This window comes from Nerophis lumbriciformis, linkage group LG22, assembly GCF_033978685.3.
Source record: "Nerophis lumbriciformis linkage group LG22, RoL_Nlum_v2.1, whole genome shotgun sequence".
Classification (NCBI taxonomy): Eukaryota; Metazoa; Chordata; class Actinopteri; order Syngnathiformes; family Syngnathidae; genus Nerophis; species Nerophis lumbriciformis.
The window spans coordinates 5,249,321-5,271,694 of record NC_084569.2 but is presented as its reverse complement, the minus strand read 5'-3'; the positions used below and the strand labels follow the sequence as shown (position 1 = coordinate 5,271,694).

Below are 22,374 nucleotides of genomic sequence, written 5' to 3'. Positions count from 1 at the left end.
CTAGACTATAAACACAAAACTTGCACATTGGCAGAAACTATGAACAATTAAACAAAACACTAACTGTGGCATGAATCGAAACAAAACTTACTTGACATGGCATGAAGTGCGCAGAGGTACATAGAGTGCGATAGGGGGCATAAATGCGGGGATGTCGTCAGGACGAACAACAGAAAATGAATGAACTTAAATACTATGGACATGATTTGAAAGTTGGCACGGGCGAGACGGGAATGAAGGTACATGATTTATTTTAATATATCAAAAAAAGTACAAACGAAAAGCGCGCACAGTGGCGGAGAATAAACTATGAAACCAAAAGACTATAGCAAAAAAGTACAAATGAAAAACATGCACAATGGCGGAGAACAAACTATGAAACCAAAAAGACTATAAACATGGAACAAAAACTTACTTGGCTTGGACAAAAATAGTTGCATGAAGAATGGACATGGAAAGAATGGACAGAGCATAAATGTGGTGATGTCGTCAGGACGAACAACAGAAAATGAATGAACTTAAATACTATGGACATGATTAGTGAAAGCAGGTGCGTGACTCAAAACGTGAAACAGGTGCGTGACGTGACAGGTGGAAACTAATGGTTGCTATGGTGACAAACAAGAGTGCACAATGAGTCCAAACGTGGAACAGGTGAAACTAATGGGTAATCATGCAAACAAGACAAGGGAGTGAAAAGCCAGAAACTAAACAAAACATGACTAAGACAAAACATGATTACACAGACATGACAAATATGGGTTGAAAATGATTTGCAAATCATTGTATTCCGTTTATATTTACATCCAACACAATTTCCCAACTCAAATGGAAACGGGGTTTGTAAATCAAAGTGCTGACACTTGCAACTTTCTTTGGCCCCAAGGTGGCTTAGTTTGTGCAGTTGTACTCAAAAACCGAATCATGCAAAAAAAAGTGGGGTGTCCGAAAACCAAAACAAGTCAAAATAATCCACAAAAATGTATGTGTGCATCTCTCGCCAGTTATTAACAACAATTTACCATGACCACATCAAAGCACCACAGTTGTGAGGCTGCACCATGTCCACATTTGGACAGAGGTGGGTAGAGTAGCCAGAAATTGTACTCAAGTAAGAGTACTGTTACTTTAGAGATTTATTACTCAAGTAAAAGTAAGGAGTAGTCACCCAAATATTTACTTGAGTAAAAGTAAAAAGTATGTGGTGAAAAAACTACTCAAGTACTGAGTAACTGATGAGTAACATACACACATATCATATATATATATATATATATATATATATATATATATATATATATATATATATATATATATATATATATATATATATATATATACATACACACATATATATATATATATATATATATATATATATATATATATATATATATATATATATATATATATATATATATATATACATACACACATATATATATATATATATATATATATATATATATATATATATATATATATATATATATATATATATATATATATATACGTCCAGACCTGTCATCCCTCAACAAGCGCAGCGAAATTGTAACAACATGCCGCCATAGACGGAAACACCTCCTAGGTAACACATGAACCAATCACCACGCCCCTAGGCCAGCCTGTACCCACCCACTCTGTGCCCTATATAAACCATGGTATGCGAATGCTCCCATTAAAATCTCCTGACGATTGAGGGTACCCCCCTCATGAAACAGGCCTGTAGAGATGAAATAGTCTTTCCCCACACATACATATATATATATATATATATATGTATATATATATATATATATATATATATATATATATATATATATATATACATACATACATACATACATACATTGATATATACAGTATATAATTTATATTTATTTATTTTGCCGTTTTTGTTTGCATGTTAAAGGTGTTTTAATGAATATACATGCATGTTTAACACATATAGATTCCTTTCTTTCATGAAGACAAGAATATAAGTTGGTGTATTACCTGATTCTGATGACTTGCATTGATTGTAATCAGACAGTAGTGATGATAACGTCCACGTTTTCAAATAGGGGAGAAAAAAAGTTCCTCCTTTCTGTCTAATACCACATGAAAGTGGTTGGTTTTTGGCATCTTATTTGTCCAGCTTCCATATTCGTTTTTTATACACATTACAAGAAATATATTGGTGGCAAACTCCGTAGCTTGCTAGCTTGTTTGCGCTGGCTTTCGGAGACTCTTATTTTGAAAGCGCAGGCGCGATGGAGCGGCACTTTTATTGTGAAGACAGGAACTGTGCAGTCAGTCTTTAGGCTTTTGACGGGGTGTACGGTTGAAATGGAAAAGGGTCTTTTTTCCTTCACACTTTTGATTGATTGATTGGAACTTTTATTAGTAGATTGCACCGTACAGTATATATTCCGTGCAATTGACCACTTATCAGGTCATGTGACCGCCTGGCTCTGTTTGATTGGTCCGACGTCACCAGTGACTGCATCTGATTGGTGGAACGGAGTGAACGTCACCAGACCAAAACAAACAAAGCGTACATTAACAGATCGATAAAAATTAGTAGCGAGTAGCGAGCTGAATGTAGATAAAAGTAGCGGAGTAAAAGTAGCGTTTCTTCTCTATAAATATACTCAAGTAAAAGTAAAAGTATGTTGCATTAAAACTACTCTTAGAAGTACAATTTATCCCAAAAGTTACTCAAGTAGATGTAACGGAGTAAATGTAGCGCGTTACTACCCACCTCTGCATTTGGATGCACTTTCATGTGATTAATAACCATTTTTTTTTAGCTGTAGTCCCTTTTTTTTATTTTGAAACTGCTTTTCGAGCGCGTGATTCCTGTTGTTTGGAAGATTGCTGGCAGCTCCAGTCGCTTTACCTCCTCAGTCATCCCGAAATTAAAACATTTCATCTAAATATAGCTCTCAGATTTTTTTGGGCTGCGACTTCCCCGCCGCTACTGTCGAGGCGGCGGCGTGCTTTTGTGACAGCTGCCAGCAGAAAAAGGAACAAGCCCTCAACACTTTCAACCTTCAAATGAAGTTTGTCACGTCGCCGGGGAAGGTTGACGTATGCTAATGAGGTGCGGAGAGAGTCGTTGCTAGGAAGAGGCTTTTTTTTTTTTTTTGTGTGTGTTACGACCCGGTGACAAAAACCTTGTCAGGAACAAGGCGCTACATCAATACATGACAAAAAAGTTTGCTCCTCCACATTCACTGCCAAAAAAGCCATTTGATATCGAAAAATGCCTCACTGCAAAGAAAAAGTGTAGAAGATTAAAAAGTGCTTGTGATCTGTTGGAAGTGAAGGTGGGCCTTTGCATGAACACATGAGGCAAGAGACCTTTTATCAAACTCATCCGAGCATGAGAGCATTTTTGTTCAAATGCAGTACAGGTAGAAGGTGTGGCGTCTGCATGGTTTCTCTGCCATTTTGGAGCCAGACACAACATCTGTGCAAAGTCCGGGCAACTTTTTGTAAGTAAATGCATACTTGCCAACCCTCCCGAATTTTCTGGGAGACTCCCGAAATTCAGCGCCTCTCCCGAAAACCTCCCGGGACAAATATTCTCCCGAAAATCTCCCGATTTTCAGCCGGAGCTGGAGTGAGGACAGCCTTTTTTCATGACGGGAGGACAACAGGGTGACAAGAACTAAATCATCCAGACAACAGATAAATTGTATTATTATGTTTATCTTACCTAAAAATAAATATATATATTAATTTAAAAAAATTATAATTTTTTTTTACTATATTTTGCTAAAAACATCAAAATTAATTATATTTTTATTTGTATTTTTTCTGACTCCTTATTACAAGAACTAAATCATCCAGACAACAGATAAATTGTATTATTATGTTTATCTTACCTAAAAATAAATATATATATTAATTAAAAAAATTATAATTTTTTTTTTACTATATTTTGCTAAAAACATCAAAATTAATTATATTTTTATTTGTATTTTTTCTGACTCCTTATTACAAGAACTAAATCATCCAGACAACAGATAAATTGTATTATTATGTTTATCTTACCTAAAAATAAATATATATATATTAATTTAAAAAATTATAATTTTTTTTTACTATATTTTGCTAAAAACATCAAAATTAATTATATTTTTATTTGTATTTTTTCTGACTCCTTATTACAAGAACTATATCATCCAGACAACAGATAAATTGTATTATTATGTTTATCTTACCTAAAAATAAATATATATATATATTAATAAAAAAAATTATAATTTTTTTTTACTATATTTTGCTAAAAACATCAAAATTAATTATATTTTTATTTGTATTTTTTCTGACTCCTTATTACAAGAACTAAATCATCCAGACAACAGATAAATTGTATTATTATGTTTATCTTACCTAAAAATAAATATATATATATTAATTAAAAAAATTATAATTTTTTTTTACTATATTTTGCTAAAAACATCAAAATTAATTATATTTTTATTTGTATTTTTTCTGACTCCTTATTACAAGAACTAAATCATCCAGACAACAGATAAATTGTATTATTATGTTTATCTTACCTAAAAATAAATATATATATTAATTTAAAAAATTATAATTTTTTTTTACTATATTTTGCTAAAAACATCAAAATTAATTATATTTTTATTTGTATTTTTTCTGACTCCTTATTACAAGAACTAAATCATCCAGACTACAGATAAATTGTATTATTATGTTTATCTTACCTAAAAATAAATATATATATTAATTTAAAAAATTATAATTTTTTTTTTACTGTATTTTGCTAAAAACATCAAAATTAATTATATTTTTATTTGTATTTTTTCTGACTCCTTATTACAAGAACTAAATCATCCAGACAACAGATAAATTGTATTATTATGTTTATCTTACCTAAAAATGTATATATATATTAATTAAAAAATTTTTTAATTTTTTTTTACTATATTTTGCTAAAAACATCAAAATTAATTATATTTTTATTTGTATTTTTTCTGACTCCTTATTACAAGAACTATATCATCCAGACAACAGATAAATTGTATTATTATGTTTATCTTACCTAAAAATAAATATATATATTAATTAAAAAAATTATAATTTTTTTTTACTATATTTTGCTAAAAACATCAAAATTAATTATATTTTTATTTGTATTTTTTCTGACTCCTTATTACAAGAACTAAATCATCCAGACAACAGATACATTGTATTATTATGTTTATCTTACCTAAAAATAAATATATATATTAATTTAAAAAATTATAATTTTTTTTTACTATATTTTGCTAAAAACGTCAAAATTAATTATATTTTTATTTGTATTTTTTCTGACTCCTTATTACAAGAACTAAATCATCCAGACAACAGATAAATTGTATTATTATGTTTATCTTACCTAAAAATAAATATATATATTAATTTAAAAAATTATAATTTTTTTTTACTATATTTTGCTAAAAACATCAAAATTAATTATATTTTTATTTGTATTTTTTATGACTCCTTATTACAAGAACTAAATCATCCAGACAACAGATAAATTGTATTATTATGTTTATCTTACCTAAAAATAAATATATATATTAATTAAAAAATGTATAATTTTTTTTTACTATATTTTGCTAAAAACATCAAAATTAATTATATTTTTATTTGTATTTTGTATGACTCCTTATTACAAGAACTAAATCATCCAGACAACAGATAAATTGTATTATTATGTTTATCTTACCTAAAAAAAAAAAAAAATATTAATTTAAAAAATTATAATTTTTTTTTACTGTATTTTGCTAAAAACATCAAAATTAATTATATTTTTATTTGTATTTTTTATGACTCCTTATTACAAGAACTAAATCATCCAGACAACAGATAAATTGTATTATTATGTTTATCTTACCTAAAAATAAATATATATATTAATTAAAAAATGTATAATTTTTTTTTTACTATATTTTGCTAAAAACATCAAAATTAATTATATTTTTATTTGTATTTTTTCTGACTCCTTATTACAAGAACTAAATCATCCAGACAACAGATAAATTGTATTATTATGTTTATCTTACCTAAAAATAAATATATATAAATTAATTTAAAAAATTATATATTTTTTTTACTATATTTTGCTAAAAACATCAAAATTAATTATATTTTTATTTGTATTTTTTCTGACTCCTTATTACAAGAACTAAATCATCCAGACAACAGATACATTGTATTATGTTTATCTTACCTAAAAATAAATATATATATTAATTTAAAAAATTATAATTTTTTTTTTACTATATTTTGCTAAAAACATCAAAATTAATTATATTTTTATTTGTATTTTTTCTGACTCCTTATTACAAGAACTAAATCATCCAGACAACAGATAAATTGTATTATTATGTTTATCTTACCTAAAAATAAATATATATATTAATTTAAAAAATTATAATTTTTTTTTACTATATTTTGCTAAAAACATCAAAATTAATTATATTTTTATTTGTATTTTTTCTGACTCCTTATTACAAGAACTAAATCATCCAGACAACAGATAAATTGTATTATTATGTTTATCTTACCTAAAAATAAATATATATATTAATTAAAAAAATTATAATTTTTTTTTACTATATTTTGCTAAAAACATCAAAATTAATTATATTTTTATTTGTATTTTTTCTGACTCCTTATTACAAGAACTAAATCATCCAGACAACAGATAAATTGTATTATTATGTTTATCTTACCTAAAAATAAATATATATATTAATTTAAAAAATTATAATTTTTTTTTACTATATTTTGCTAAAAACATCAAAATTAATTATATTTTTATTTGTATTTTTTCTGACTCCTTATTACAAGAACTAAATCATCCAGACAACAGATAAATTGTATTATGTTTATCTTACCTAAAAATAAATATATATATTAATTAAAAAAATTAAAAATTTTTTTTACTATATTTTGCTAAAAACATCAAAATTAATTATATTTTTATTTGTATTTTTTCTGACTCCTTATTACAAGAACTAAATCATCCAGACAACAGATACATTGTATTATGTTTATCATACCTAAAAATAAATATATATATTAATTTAAAAAATTATAATTTTTTTTTACTATATTTTGCTAAAAACATCAAAATTAATTATATTTTTATTTGTATTTTTTCTGACTCCTTATTACAAGAACTAAATCATCCAGACAACAGATACATTGTATTATTATGTTTATCTTACCTAAAAATAAATATATATATTAATTTAAAAAATTATAATTTTTTTTTACTATATTTTGCTAAAAACATCAAAATTAATTATATTTTTATTTTTATTTTTTCTGACTCCTTATTACAAGAACTAAATCATCCAGACAACAGATAAATTGTATTATTATGTTTATCTTACCTAAAAATAAATATATATATTAATTTAAAAAATTATAAAATTTTTTTTACTATATTTTGCTAAAAACATCAAAATTAATTATATTTTTATTTGTATTTTTTCTGACTCCTTATTACAAGAACTAAATCATCCAGACAACAGATAAATTGTATTATTATGTTTATCTTACCTAAAAATAAATATATATATATTAATTTAAAAAATTATAATTTTTTTACTATATTTTGCTAAAAACATCAAAATTAATTATATTTTTATTTGTATTTTTTCTGACTCCTTATTACAAGAACTAAATCATCCAGACAACAGATAAATTGTATTATTATGTTTATCATACCTAAAAATAAATATATATATTAATTAAAAAAATTAGAATTTTTTTTACTATATTTTGCTAAAAACATCAAAATTAATTATATTTTTTATTTGTATTTTTTCTGACTCCTTATTACACTCAGCCATAGAATTATACATTAAAATAAACATTTGAAATAATTAATTTTAAATGATCATAATAATTCATTTAAAATGACCATATTTAATCATTAAAATAATTGCTTGTTTATCAACAACTTTAACATTTTATTCATACTTTTCACAGTAAGGCATTACTTTTTGGTGTAAGTAACTGAGTTAGTAACTGAGTTACTTTTGAAATAAAGTAACTAGTAACTGTAACTAGTTACTGGTTTTCAGTACCTAACCCAACACTGCTGGTTACTGATAGCTATTCGCAGTTTGCTGTCTCCCAGCTCCTTGTTTTCCTGTTAGCTATATCCTGTTAGCTGTTTCCAGTTTGCCTGTTCCTGGTTCCTGGTTTGTGTATTTTTCTTAACTTTTGGACATTAAATCATGTTTTCCTGCACCAAGCCTGCCATCTCTGCATCTTGGGGTTCGTCACCAACACATTGTGACAGAATACTCCGGCCTAATACGAACCCCGCGGAGATTTCGATGGCGGAGAGGCTTGACGGGATTCTGGCGATGAAGGCCAAATAGAGGAAAAAACAAAACATAACTAAACTGTCAGTGACAAACCTGACAAGTAGTAGGTGGGGATTGAACCATGAACCCTCAGGTTGCTGGCACGACCACTCTCCCAACCGCGCCACGCCGTCCCCTTACCATTAATTGATTAACGTGGACCCCGACTTAAATAAGTTGAAAAACTTATTGGGGTGTTACTATTTAGTGGTCAATTGTACGGGATATGTACTGTACTGGGCAGCACCGTGGAAGAGGGGTTAGTGCGTCTGCCTCACAATACGAAGGTCCTGAGTAGTCGTGAGTTCAATCCCGGCCTCGGGATCTTTCTGTGTGGAGTTTGCATGTCCTCCCCGTGACTGCGTGGGTTCCCTCCGGGTACTCCGGCTTTTTCCCACCTCCAAAGACATGCACCTGGGGATAGGTTGATTGGCAACACTAAATTGGCCCTAGTGTGTGAATGTGAGTGTGAATGTTGTCTGTCTATCTGTGTTGGCCCTGCGATGAGGTGGCGACTTGTCCAGGGTGTACCCCGCGTAGAAAATGGATGGATGGATGTACTGTACTGTGCAATCTACTAATAAAAGTTTAAATCAATCAATCAATCAATCAAAAACGAATCACATTATGTGGTGTGGCCCAGGGTTCTGTTCTGGGACCTGTTTTATTTTTGTTGCATCTGATGCCATGTAGGAGGTTGAACAGTCGTTTTAAAGATGTTTCTTATCACTTCTATGCAGATGCTATTCAACTGTTATGCTCCTTCAATGATTCAGAGTTTCAATTTTTATCTGAGTTCTTGGAGTGCCTATCCTCTATTAAAAACTGGTTGTTCTCAAATTTCCTCCAGATGAATTCTAACAAAACGGAAACTCTGATCATTGTTCCCGATGAAAAGATTTGACTCCCTCGAATGGCCTTGACGCAGGAGCAGGCTGTTCTGAAAACACCCCCGAGGACACCTCAATGATGGACGCTTTTGACCTCCCTCCCTCCTCAACGACACCTGGAGTCGAACTTTTGCTTGCATGCAGAACGGCCCCAGGCCTATGGACACTACATCAACACCCCCCCACCATTTGATTCCCCTTCAGGGTGATGGACGGCTGGCAGCGCTTCATAGCAGCAGTCGACCTCCAGGGCCCCAACTCCCCCCCTCTGTTGCGAGTTGTCGTGATTAAATGTAACATGTTTATGTGTGCATGGCATGGAGTTTTTTCCCCCCACTCCAGACTTTGTATTTTTTTACTCATCTTCTTACCCAGCGTTTTACCTTTTCCCCCACCTTTTATGGGGCGCCTCGTGGCAACCCATCAGCGTGTACACAGTTTGTTTGTCTAATCTTGAACGGGTTTGTGCTGAAAACAAAGTTTCGTTGTACTTGTTGCAATGACAATAAAGACCTACCTATCCCATCCTAGATCCCCCTGATCAAGAACTCCCTTGGTGCTCTGGGTGCATCTGTTTAAAAGCAGCCTCAGAAACCTTGGGCTTGTGTTGGATCAGTCCATGTCTTTGGAGGGTCTCTGTGGTCAACTGACCAAAAACTGTTTAGCATCTCAGAAATATTTCTAAAGTGAGAAATTTGTTGTCAAAATTGGATCTCGAAATGATCATTCACATATTAATTTTGTCTCATATTGACTATTTAATCCTCCTTTCACACTTTTCAACAAGTCAACGCTAAAGAGACTTCAGACTGTACAAAATACGGCTGCCAGACTTTAGACCGGTGCACCCAGAACAGTCCATATCACCCCCGTTTTATCCAGTCTTCATTGGCTTCCAGTTATATTCCGCATTGAGTTTGATTTTAGACTTGTTAGGCCCCTACTCTTCAGGGCGCAGCCTCCGGTCTTCAGGCCAGGGTCTTCTAAAGATCCCCAAAACTCGTGGAGACATGGCATTCCAGGCTATAACTCCCAGACTCTGGAACAACTTGCACCAGTCCCTCCGTAGACCGGTGCACCCATAACATTCCATATCACCCCCGTTTTATCCAGTCTTCATTGGCTTCCAGTTATATTCCACATTGAGTTTGATTTTAGACTTGTTAGGCCCCTACTCTTCAGGGCGCAGCCTCCGGTCTTCAGGCCAGGGTCTTCTAAAGATCCCCAAAACTCGTGGAGACATGGCATTCCAGGCTATAACTCCCAGACTCTGGAACAACTTGCACCAGTCCCTCCGTAGACCGGTGCACCCAGAACAGCCCATATCACCCCCGTTTTATCCAGTCTTCATTGGCTTCCAGTTATATTCCGCATTGAGTTTGATTTTAGACTTGTTAGGCCCCTACTCTTCAGGGCGCAGCCTCCGGTCTTCAAGCCAGCGTCTTCTAAAGATCCCCAAAACTCGTGGAGACATGGCATTCCAGGCTATAACTCCCAGACTCTGGAACAACTTGCACCAGTCCCTCCGTAGACCGGTGCACCCAGAACAGCCCATATCACCCCCGTTTTATCCAGTCTTCATTGGCTTCCAGTTATATTCCGCATTGAGTTTGATTTTAGACTTGTTAGGCCCCTACTCTTCAGGGCGCAGCCTCCGGTCTTCAGGCCAGGGTCTTCTAAAGATCCCCAAAACTCGTGGAGACAGGCTATAGCTCCCAGACTCTGGAACAACTTGCACCAGTCCCTCTGTGATCTTGACTGTGTTGAAACTTTGAAGAAACATTTGAAATCTTCTCTTTTTAGTAAAGCTTTTAGTTAATGCACCTTTTAACTATCATTTTTAATCACCTTTGTATCCTTTTTATGATGTTGCCCCTGTTTTTTTAAATTAAATTGTTGTTTTACTTCACCTACGTTTTTGTGATATTATCTGTGAAAATCACTTTATAAATAAAATGTATTTACTTACTAACATTACACAGAAACGTCACGGCCCAACACTGTCAAGAGAGCTTACCAACGTCAACATCCAGCCATGACAAACAAAGGACGCCACTTAAGCGCAAAAAGGAATGGATAAAACGTCAAAGGGGATGAAAGAGTCAAGCGGGACAAAGAGTTGTGGTGGGAAAAGAAAAGGATTGAAGGAGAAAAAGGCAAGCGGCGCTTGAGGTGGATATTGCTCACTTCCTGTTGTGTAAATCAAGACACCGTGCGCCATACAAAAACACCGAGAGGATGGTGACTGTTCAAAGACATACTTTTAAGATGGTATTTGGAAGGTTTAGACGCCAGTTCCGAAAATATATGTCCTACTTCCGAGTTGGAAAAAAGAAACAATGGTTAAGTTGAGTGGTGAAGAAATGAGCACACCTCGTGGCGTACGTTGCCGGAAGCCTACACTTCTATTCCTGAACCACAAAAGGATGAACATGAGTCAAAACATGGGGACAAATACCGGGACAAATTTCTCCCGAAAATCTCCCGAAATTCAGGCGGACCTGAGTGACGTGTGGACAGCCTGTTTTCACGTCCGCTTTCCCACAATATAAACAGCGTGCCTGCCCAATGACGTTATAACTGTAGAATGATGGAGGGCGAGTTCTTGGTTTCTTATGTGGGTTTATTGTTAGGCAGTTTCATTAACGTCCTCCCAGCGCGGCAACAACACACAACAGCAGCAGTCACGTTTTCGTCTACCGTAAAGCAGTTCGTCTGCCGTAAACAGCAATGTTGCGACACTCTTAAACAGGACAATGCTGCCATCTACTGTACATGCATATGTGACAATAACATCTAGGGCTTTTAGAGAGTGCAGTGCACAACTGCGCACACAACAAGGAGACAAAGCAGAATGCATCATCAGAGAGGGTGTTCAGCATGGTTAGAAAAATAGTAACAGAGAATAGAACAAGGATGGACAATTCAACCCTTAACTCAACAATGAGTAGATGAGTGTTATGTGTGTGTATATGTGTAAATAAATGAACACTGAAATTCAAGTATTTCTCTTATTTATATATATATATATATATGTATATATATATATATATATTGTTGCGTTTTGGACCAGTTGTTCCTCCCAGGGAACTCAAGTCACAATTCGCTCCCAAGTTCTTTCCGACACTTAAAGCTGAGTTGAAAAACCACCAGAGACAGAATAGGTATTTTGTTGTATATTCTCAAAGCTTTGCCAATATACATTTTGATTGAGACCAGTCTAATCCTAGAACATTCTATTGCGCCCCCCCCAAAAATGGTCTGTCTTCCCGATCCCACCACCCTCTCTCTCGTCCCATCTCTGTAGCCAAAACAAAATGCTAGTCTAAACACATTCCAAAGAACTCAAGGTTATCACACACAGTATACTTGCTGACAGAGCATCAAGAGAATAAATGGAAAACACGAGCTGTTTTCAAATATGACAAAGAAATGGAAGAAGTACAACTTAAATTCGGATATATGTAAATATCTGCCTCCGACAATTTATATATAGCTAGAATTCACTGAAAGTCAAGTATTTCTTATATATATATATATATATATATATATATATATATATATATATGAAATACTTGACTTGGTGAATTCTAGCTGTAGTTATACTCCTCCCCTCTTAACCACGCCCCCAACCACGCCCCCCCACCCCACACACACCTCCCGAAATCGGAGGTCTCAAGGTTGGCAAGTATGCGGTAATCATGACCGCCACCTAATCATTCCGTCTTAAGAGTTGTTAACTGATATGCTAACAAAACTCCAATCTGAGAACGCGGCATTCAATGATTAAATTCAATGATCAATGAGGTGTGTTAATTTCAGGCAAATGACCAAACACCAAGAACAAGGCTACATTGAAGACTTTCAACAGGTATCCAAGCTCGTATCGAGATCAAAAGACCGGGGTCTTCTTCCAAAAATGGTCTGAAACAACACAGAGCGCCTGTAGGACTGGGTCGGTGACCAGCGCCTCCTAAAAACTTTTACATTCAGAAAAAATAATTATAATATGACTCCTTTAACCCTGTAACACCCCTTGTTGTAAAATGACAACGTTACCTTTAACCATCCTAAAAAACAATCTGTTATATATATTTTTTATTTATTTTTTACCACATTTACATAGTCATTGGGTCCTATTGTTCAGTTTCACAAGGCTATCGGATCGTACATTTGTTTATAAGTCACGCCTCCTGGCCATGAACTCGCAAAATCTCTCAAGGTTTCCTTCGAACAAAATCTATTTGTTTCATCGGACTGGATTCATCAGATTCAAGTAATTAAAATGTATTTGATATATTATTTGGTTGTTATTACAATGTCTAGAGCATGCACATATGTAGTTATTGTGCAACAGATGCATCAAATTTCATTTAGAGCTTGTTATATAATTGTTGCAATTATAAAAGAGGGGGGGGAAAGCGTTTTTTAAGAGTTTTATCTTGTTTAATATTTTTTATATTTGAAATAAATGACTTATGTGTGATTATTATTAATTATATATACCGTTATGGGGCTAAGTAAGCAATCAACCCTGAAAATAAACCCTTAGTTGTTCAGACAACGTGAGTACAAATACAGAAATTCTGCTCCCATCAAAGCCCAATGTTGCAATATTACAACATTTCTCTAAAAACATACATAAACTTTTTATTTTTTAACACTTCAATTTTTGCATCAAATGCCTCCTACAACAACATCTGAAAGGTCAAATATATGTTTTTTTTGAGGTTTTTCTATATTTGTGTCTTACAGGGTTAATGCGCCTTATAATCCGGTGTGCCTTATACATCCATCCATCCATCTTATACATGAAAACAGATATAAATTAAAGCTGCAAGCAGCGTTGTTCGGGCCCGCGTATTTGGCAGGTGCTAGTCCTAAGTGTCCCAAGACTTTTGTCTAGTGTACCTACCTTGTCTGCATTGTGTGGGCACGTTGGTGCTTCCTGCTTTTGAGCAGCCATCCTAAAAAAACAGCACCGCAGGAGCATCAGTGCAGCGGGTCTTTGAAGGGTCATAAAATCAAAACCGGAGCAGGTATTAAAAAGTTGTTCTATACTTTTAATCACAATGGTTTTATCTCTCACCTGTGTTAGTTTGAAGGAGAAACGACAAACGCGCTCAGAGGAGATAGATTTTGAAGAAAGGTGACCGGTTTTTACAAAACTTTTGTTTTGAAGGGGGAATAGCAAACTTCCTGTAGATTTTTGCTGGGGGTTGTCAATTTATGAAATGTAGGTCTATGTGAGACCTACATAGAGGTTTTTGTTTCATCTCTCTCCGACCTTCCCAGTGGGAGTTAAAGGCAGTTTTGTAATTTTTTTCTTCCGAGGAGCAGTTTTTTGTGCGTTTTATTCAAAAATTGCTCTAGAGCGCAATTTTTGAATTTGGGGTTCGGTTTTTTTATTAGATCACAGTTTTTGCCAGTCCCGATGTGTGCGTTCAGTTCGGTGAGTTTTGAAGCATGTTAAGGGGGTCAAACTACAGCGCAAAGAGGCAAAAGTTACTGTTTTTAGTACTTTTTTGTCTTGAAGGGGGAATTGCCAACTTCCTGTTGATTTTTGCCCGAGGAAATTAATTAATGAAAAGTAGGTCTAAGTGAGACCTACATAGTGATTTTCGTTTCATGACTCTACAACATTCGTACTGGGAGTTATAAGCCGTTTTCTTTCTAGGGGGCGCTAGAGCGCAATTTTGAGTTTTGGGGTTAGGTTTGGGGTTGAGTTTTGTTCGCGTTTTTTGATGTGTGCGTCAAATTTGGTGAGTTTTGAAGCATGTTAAGGGGGTCAAAGTACAGCGCAAAGCTGCGGAAGAATAAGAAAGAATAATAAAACCTTAGAATAACAATAGGTCCTTATGTCCCATTGCATAAGGACTCCCTTCGGGAGTCCTTTTGCAATGGGCCATTGCGGGCCCTAAAAACGACCATTCATCGGCTGTGCGCCTTATAATCCGGTGCGCCCTATGGTCCGGAAAACACGGTCCTCAGTTTTCAAGATGGATCATATTTTACAATTTGAAGCATCCTAATGGGCGGGGCTAAGGACATGAAGTCAACTTGTCAAAGGCTTTCAGACATAATTTCACCTTGTTGACACAAATGGATGAAAACATGCGGATTCTGGAGGTCCAAAATGAAAGACTCATATTACAGGCATATCCCCGGCAGCGATGTAGGGGCCTGTGTCAAATACTACATGATAGAAGGGCCCGGGGGAAGCTGAGATGTGGTTGGCAAGAGTGGAATGAGATGTGTTTGTGTGCAACGCTCGCCAGGGATGATGTGTACTGTTGTGTTGTGTTGTTGCTTGCTACAACAACAAAGAAGTTGTCGTTCTTTTCCACAAGTCATGTCAAGTCAGTGCCGTCACTGACACCCGCCTGTGACTGTTACTGGACGACATACCACGGTGTTGCCTTTCAGACGCTGTTATGTGTCCCCGAATGCCAGAACCGACTTTATTTGCTTCTGGAAGGACAGAATAAACTGTGTGTGGTTCTAATTATGTGATTAGAACCACAAACAACAGTTTATTCTAATCACATGATTAGAACCAAGATGATTATTTGCGAAATCTCCTAAAAGTCTGCGCTATTTCGCTGCATGGCTGAAGGGTGGTGGGGATTGGCGGATGGGTTGTACTTGTATCGGACTTTTCTACCTTCAAGGTAGAAAAGTAGAAGCATTTAAGTCGCATCTTAAAACTCATTTGTATACTCTAGCCTTTAAATAGAACCCCTTTTAGACCAGTTGATCTGCCGTTTTCTTTTCTATTCCCTCTCCTTTGTGGAGGGGGGCGGGGGGGGCACAGGTCCGGTGGCCATGGATGAAGTGCTGGCTGTCCAGAGTCGGGACCCGGGGTGGACCGCTCGCCCCGTGCATCGGTTGGGGACATCTCTGCGCTGCTGACCCGTCTCCGCTCGGGATGGTCTCCTGCTGGCCCCACTATGAACTGGACTCTCACTATTATGTTAGATCCACTATGGACTGGACTCTCACTATTATGTTGGATCCACTATGGACTGGACTCTCACTATTATGTTAGATCCACTATGGACTGGACTCTCACACTATTATGTTAGATCCACTATGGACTGCACTCTCACTATTATGCTAGATCCACTATGGACTGGACTCTCACACTATTATGCTGGATCCACTATGGACTGGACTCTCACTATTATGTTAGATCCACTATGGACTGGACTCTCACACTATTATGTTAGATCCACTATGGACTGGACTTTCACACTATTATGTTAGATCCACTATGGACTGGACTCTCACAATATTATTTTAGATCCACTATGGACTGGACTCACACTATTATGTTAGATCCACTATGGACTGGACTCTCACACTATTATGTTTGATCCACTATGGACTGGACTCTCACTATTATGTTAGATCCACTATGGACTGGACTCTCACAATATTATGTTAGATCCACTATGGACTGGACTCTCACTATTATGTTAGATCCACTATGGACTGGACTCTCATACTATTATGTTAGATCCACTATGGACTGGACTCTCACTATTATGTTAGATGTACTACGGACTGGACTCTCACTATTATGTTAGATCCACTATGGACTGGACTCTCACTATTATGTTAGATCCACTATGGACTGGACTCTTACTATTATGTTGGATCCACTATGGACTGGACTCTCACTATTATGTTAGATCCACTATGGACTGGACTCTCACACTATTATGTTAGATCCACTATGGACTGGACTTTCACACTATTATGTTAGATCCACTATGGACTGGAATCTCACACTATTATGTTAGATCCACTATGGACTGGACTCTCACTATTATGTTAGATCCACTATGGACTGGACTCTCACACTATTATGTTAGATCAACTATGGACTGGACTCTCATACTATTATGTTAGATCCACTATGGACTGGACTCTCACTATTATGTTAGATCCACTATGGACTGGACTCTCACTATTATGTTAGATCCACTATGGACTGGACTCTCATACTATTATGTTAGATCCACTATGGACTGGACTCTCACACTATTATGTTTGATCCACTATGGACTGGACTCTCACTATTATGTTAGATCCACTATGGACTGGACTCTCACAATATTATGTTAGATCCACTATGGACTGGACTCTCACTATTATGTTAGATCCACTATGGACTGGACTCTCACTATTATGTTAGATCCACTATGGACTGGACTCTCACCATATTATGTTAGATCCACTATGGACTGGACTCTCACTATTATGTTAGATCCACTATGGACTGGACTGTCACACTATTATGCTAGATCCACTATGGACTGGACTCTCACACTATTATGTTAGATGCACTATGGACTGGACTCTCACTATTATGTTAGATCCACTATGGACTGGACTCTCACACTATTATGTTTGATCCACTATGGACTGGACTCTCACTATTATGCTAGATCCACTATGGACTGGACTCTCACACTATTATGCTAGATCCACTATGGACTGGACTCTCACACTATTATGTTAGATCCACTATGGACTGGACTCTCACTATTATGTTAGATCCACTATGGACTGGACTCTCACTATTATATTAGATCCACTATGGACTGGACTGTCACACTATTATATTAGATCCACTATGGACTGGACTCTCACACTATTATGTTAGATCCACTATGGACTGGACTCTCACACTATTATGTTGGATCCACTATGGACTGGACTCCCACAATATTATGTCAGACCCACTATGGACTGGACTCTCACACTATTATGTTGGATCCACTATGGACTGGACTCTCACAATATTATGTCAGACCCACTTGACATCCATTGCATTTGGTCTCCCCTAGAGGGGGGGGGGGGGGTTACCCACATATGCGGTCCTCTCCAAGGTTTCTCATAGTCATTCACATCGACGTCCCACTGGGGTGAGTTTTTCCTTGCCCTTATGTGGGCTTTGTACCGAGGATGTCGTTGTGGCTTGTGCAGCCCTTTGAGACACTTGTGATTTAGGGCTATATAAATAAACATTGAGAACCAAACCAAACTCAGAGGTGTCACAAACAGGAACTAAAAGAGTCCAAACCTAACAGAAAATAACAAAAACATGATCCGGACCACAGATCATGACAGAAAATTTATATATGACCCCTTTAATGCGCCTTATAATCCAGTGCGCCCTATGGTCCGGAAAATACGGTACTCATGACCGCCACCTAATCATTCCGTCTTAGAGTTGTTAACTGATATGCTAACAAAACTCCAATCTGAGAACGCGGCATTCAACGATTAAATTTAAGAACTTGACATTTCAGGCAAATGACCAAACACCCAGAACAAGGCTACATTGAAGACTTTCAACAGGTATCCAAGCTCATATCGAGATCAAAAGACCGGGGTCTTCTTCCAAAAAATGGTCTGAAACAACACACAGCGCCTGTAGGACTGGGTCGGTGACCAGCGCCTCCTAAAAACCACTGACCTCTTGGCGCAGATTTATGACGAGCTAGACAACAGAGGTGTGTGACAAGTGTGTGAAGTGTGTACAAGGGTCAGGGGGGCGGTACACAAGAGAACGCATGCCTTTGGTGTGCATAGCGCCGCCTCCTGTGTGAGTGTAGTCATTAGTGCTTTCTTCTCAGTGTGTGTCAAGGTCCAAACACAGCCTGATTACAGGGCATTCTGAGGAGCCACGGGGTGTGTGTGTGTGTGTGTGTGTGTGTGTGTGTGTTAGCACAGAGGCATGGCTCTAAACACAGGCGGTGGTGGCATTCCTGGCCCTGGGCGCTGCTGCCGCCTCTTGAAGATTCATCTTCAAGAATTCAGGAAATGTGGTTTGCCTCTCAAATGGAGAACGCTGGTAAATTCATAGATATTGGTGTGGATGTTAGTATACAGGTAAAAGCCAGTAAATTAGAATATTTTGAAAAACTTGATTTATTTCAGTAATTGCATTCAAAAGGTGTAACTTGTACATTATATTTATTCATTGCACACAGACTGATGCATTCAAATGTTTATTTCATTTAATTTTGATGATTTGAAGTGGCAACAAATGAAAATCCAAAATTCCGTGTGTCACAAAATTAGAATATTACTTAAGGCTAATACAAAAAAGGGATTTTTAGAAATGTTGGCCAACTGAAAAGTATGAAAATGAAAAATATGAGCATGTACAATACTCAATACTTGGTTGGAGCTCCTTTTGCCTCAATTACTGCGTTAATGCGGCGTGGCATGGAGTCGATGAGTTTCTGGCACTGCTCAGGTGTTATGAGAGCCCAGGTTGCTCTGATAGTGGCCTTCAACTCTTCTGCGTTTTTGGGTCTGGCATTCTGCATCTTCCTTTTCACAATACCCCACAGATTTTCTATGGGGCTAAGGTCAGGGGAGTTGGCGGGCCAATTTAGAACAGAAATACCATGGTCCGTAAACCAGGCACGGGTAGATTTTGCGCTGTGTGCAGGCGCCAAGTCCTGTTGGAACTTGAAATATCCATCTCCATAGAGCAGGTCAGCAGCAGGAAGCATGAAGTGCTCTAAAACTTGCTGGTAGACGGCTGCGTTGACCCTGGATCTCAGGAAACAGAGTGGACCGACACCAGCAGATGACATGGCACCCCAAACCATCACTGATGGTGGAAACTTTACACTAGACTTCAGGCAACGTGGATCCTGTGCCTCTCCTGTCTTCCTCCAGACTCTGGGACCTCGATTTCCAAAGGAAATGCAAAATTTGCATGGTTGGGTGATGGTTTGGGGTGCCATGTCATCTGCTGGTGTCGGTCCACTCTGTTTCCTGAGATCCAGGGTCAACGCAGCCGTCTACCAGCAAGTTTTAGAGCACTTCATGCTTCCTGCTGCTGACCTGCTCTATGGAGATGGAGATTTCAAGTTCCAACAGGACTTGGCGCCTGCACACAGCGCAAAATCTACCCGTGCCTGGTTTACGGACCATGGTATTTCTGTTCTAAATTGGCCCGCCAACTCCCCTGACCTTAGCCCCATAAAAAATCTGTGGGGTATTGTGAAAAGGAAGATGCAGAATGCCAGACCCAAAAACGCAGAAGAGTTGAAGGCCACTATCAGAGCAACCTGGGCTCTCATAACACCTGAGCAGTGCCAGAAACTCATCGACTCCATGCCACGCCGCATTAACGCAGTAATTGAGGCAAAAGGAGCTCCAACCAAGTATTGAGTATTGTACATGCTCATATTTTTCATTTTCATACTTTTCAGTTGACCAACATTTCTAAAAATCCCTTTTTTGTATTAGCCTTAAGTAATATTCTAATTTTGTGACACACGGAATTTTGGATTTTCATTTGTTGCCACTTCAAATCATCAAAATTAAATGAAATAAACATTTGAATGCATCAGTCTGTGTGCAATGAATAAATATAATGTACAAGTTACACCTTTTGAATGCAATTACTGAAATAAATCAAGTTTTTCAAAATATTCTAATTTACTGGCTTTTACCTGTATGTGGAACCTTGTGGATGAAATAAATCTGCTTCAATTGTGTGTAAGTGCAAATATGTGATGGTTCTTGATGTAACTTTGCTAAGAACGCACTTAAACATGAGCATGAGTTGCAAAGGCAGACTGTGGACAGTGAGTGATGCAAGGTTTGGGGTGAATCACGCGGGGCCTTTTGTGAAAAAAAACAAACAAAAAAAAAACAAGACGTGTGATCACCTTCTCTTCAGTCTCCAACTCTTTGCTGAGCAGCATCTTCTCTGTGCTGTGGAGCCTCCTCTGTAGGCTTTCCACCTTCTCCTGCACAGCCTGAGGGGAGGGAGAGACAGGCAGAGTTGTGTTGGCAGGCTGACGGGGGGAAAAAAAAAAAGTCTACTCCAGATCTGTGTGGCGCAACGTGTAACTGACGTAGGATGAGGCTATATTTGAGCTTGAAAGACGCAGGAGAGGAATATGAATGAGGCTGCGGAGCGAAGAGAGGAAAAATGAGTGGATTCTACATGTAGTGACACCTCAGGCTGCAGGGTCGAATACTCCTTAGCCTCTTCCTGCCAACAACCTACATCTGTGACCACCAGTCTGCTCTTTTACACCTTCTTTTTGTCTGTCCTCTTGTTGTGGGGCAGACTGGCTCGTACATGCACATACAGTCCTGGTCACAACTGTACATACACTGCAAAAAGTGAAATCTAAGTAAGATGAAATATCTCAAATAAGGGTGATATTTGCTTATTTTCTGTCTGATAAGATCATTCTTCTCATTAAGCAGATTTTATGTTAGAGTGTTTTACTTGTTTTAAGTGTTTTGGTCCTAAATGATCTCAGTAAGATATTACAGCTTGTTGCTGAGATGTTATGACCTATATTGAGTAAAACATGCTTGAAACTATTTTTGTTCGAATGTCCAAAACACACCCAGCAATGGTGCACAGGAAGGCGGGGAAGAAGAGGGGGAAAAGGTGGCCAAAATGGTCAAAAGTTCCAATTTTGTCCTAAATACCTCCAGTCCCACGAGTCCCGCCGCCGGCCGCACAAGTCCTGGGATGCAAAAAATGTCCAAAAGGCACCCAGCAAAGTCCCACGGGAAGTGGGGGAGAAAAGTGAGAAAAGTCATCAAAAGTCCCCAAAAATGTTCAAAATACCTACCCAGGTTCCAGTCCCACAAGTCCCGCCGCCGGCCGCGCAAGTCCCGGGATGCCCAAAATGTCCATAACACACCCAGCAATGGTGCACAGGACGGCGGGGAAGAAGAGGGGAAAAGGCGGCCAAAATGGTCAAAAGTCCCAATTGTGTCCAAAATACCTCCCCGGAAGCCCGCTGCCGGCCGCACAAGTCCCGGGATGCAAAAAATGTCCAAAACGCACCCGGCAAAGTCCCACGGCAAGTGGGGGAGAAAAGTGAGAAAAGTCGTCAAAAGTCCCAAAAATGTTCAAAATACCTACCCAGGTTCCAGTCCCACATGGAGTCTTAAGACTTGTGGCACTCGAACCCGGGTGTGATTTTTCAACATTTACCGACTTTTCTCCCCGCCTTCCCGTGGGACTTTGCTGGGCGCGTTTTGGACATTATGGGCATCCCGGCCGGCGGCGGGACTTGTGGGACTCGAAC

At 37.0% G+C, this 22,374-nt stretch overlaps 1 protein-coding gene across 1 annotated transcript in view; it reads right to left on the bottom strand.

The window, feature by feature from the left end:
* The window catches only part of cep112 (centrosomal protein 112), a 473,259-nt gene that overhangs the window by 36,259 nt on the left and 414,626 nt on the right, over positions 1 to 22,374 (bottom strand). Inside the window, exon 24 of the mRNA XM_061974375.1 lies at positions 20,986 to 21,075. Coding sequence (XP_061830359.1) covers positions 20,986 to 21,075 — 90 coding nt within the window. The remainder of the gene's footprint in view (positions 1 to 20,985; positions 21,076 to 22,374) is intronic.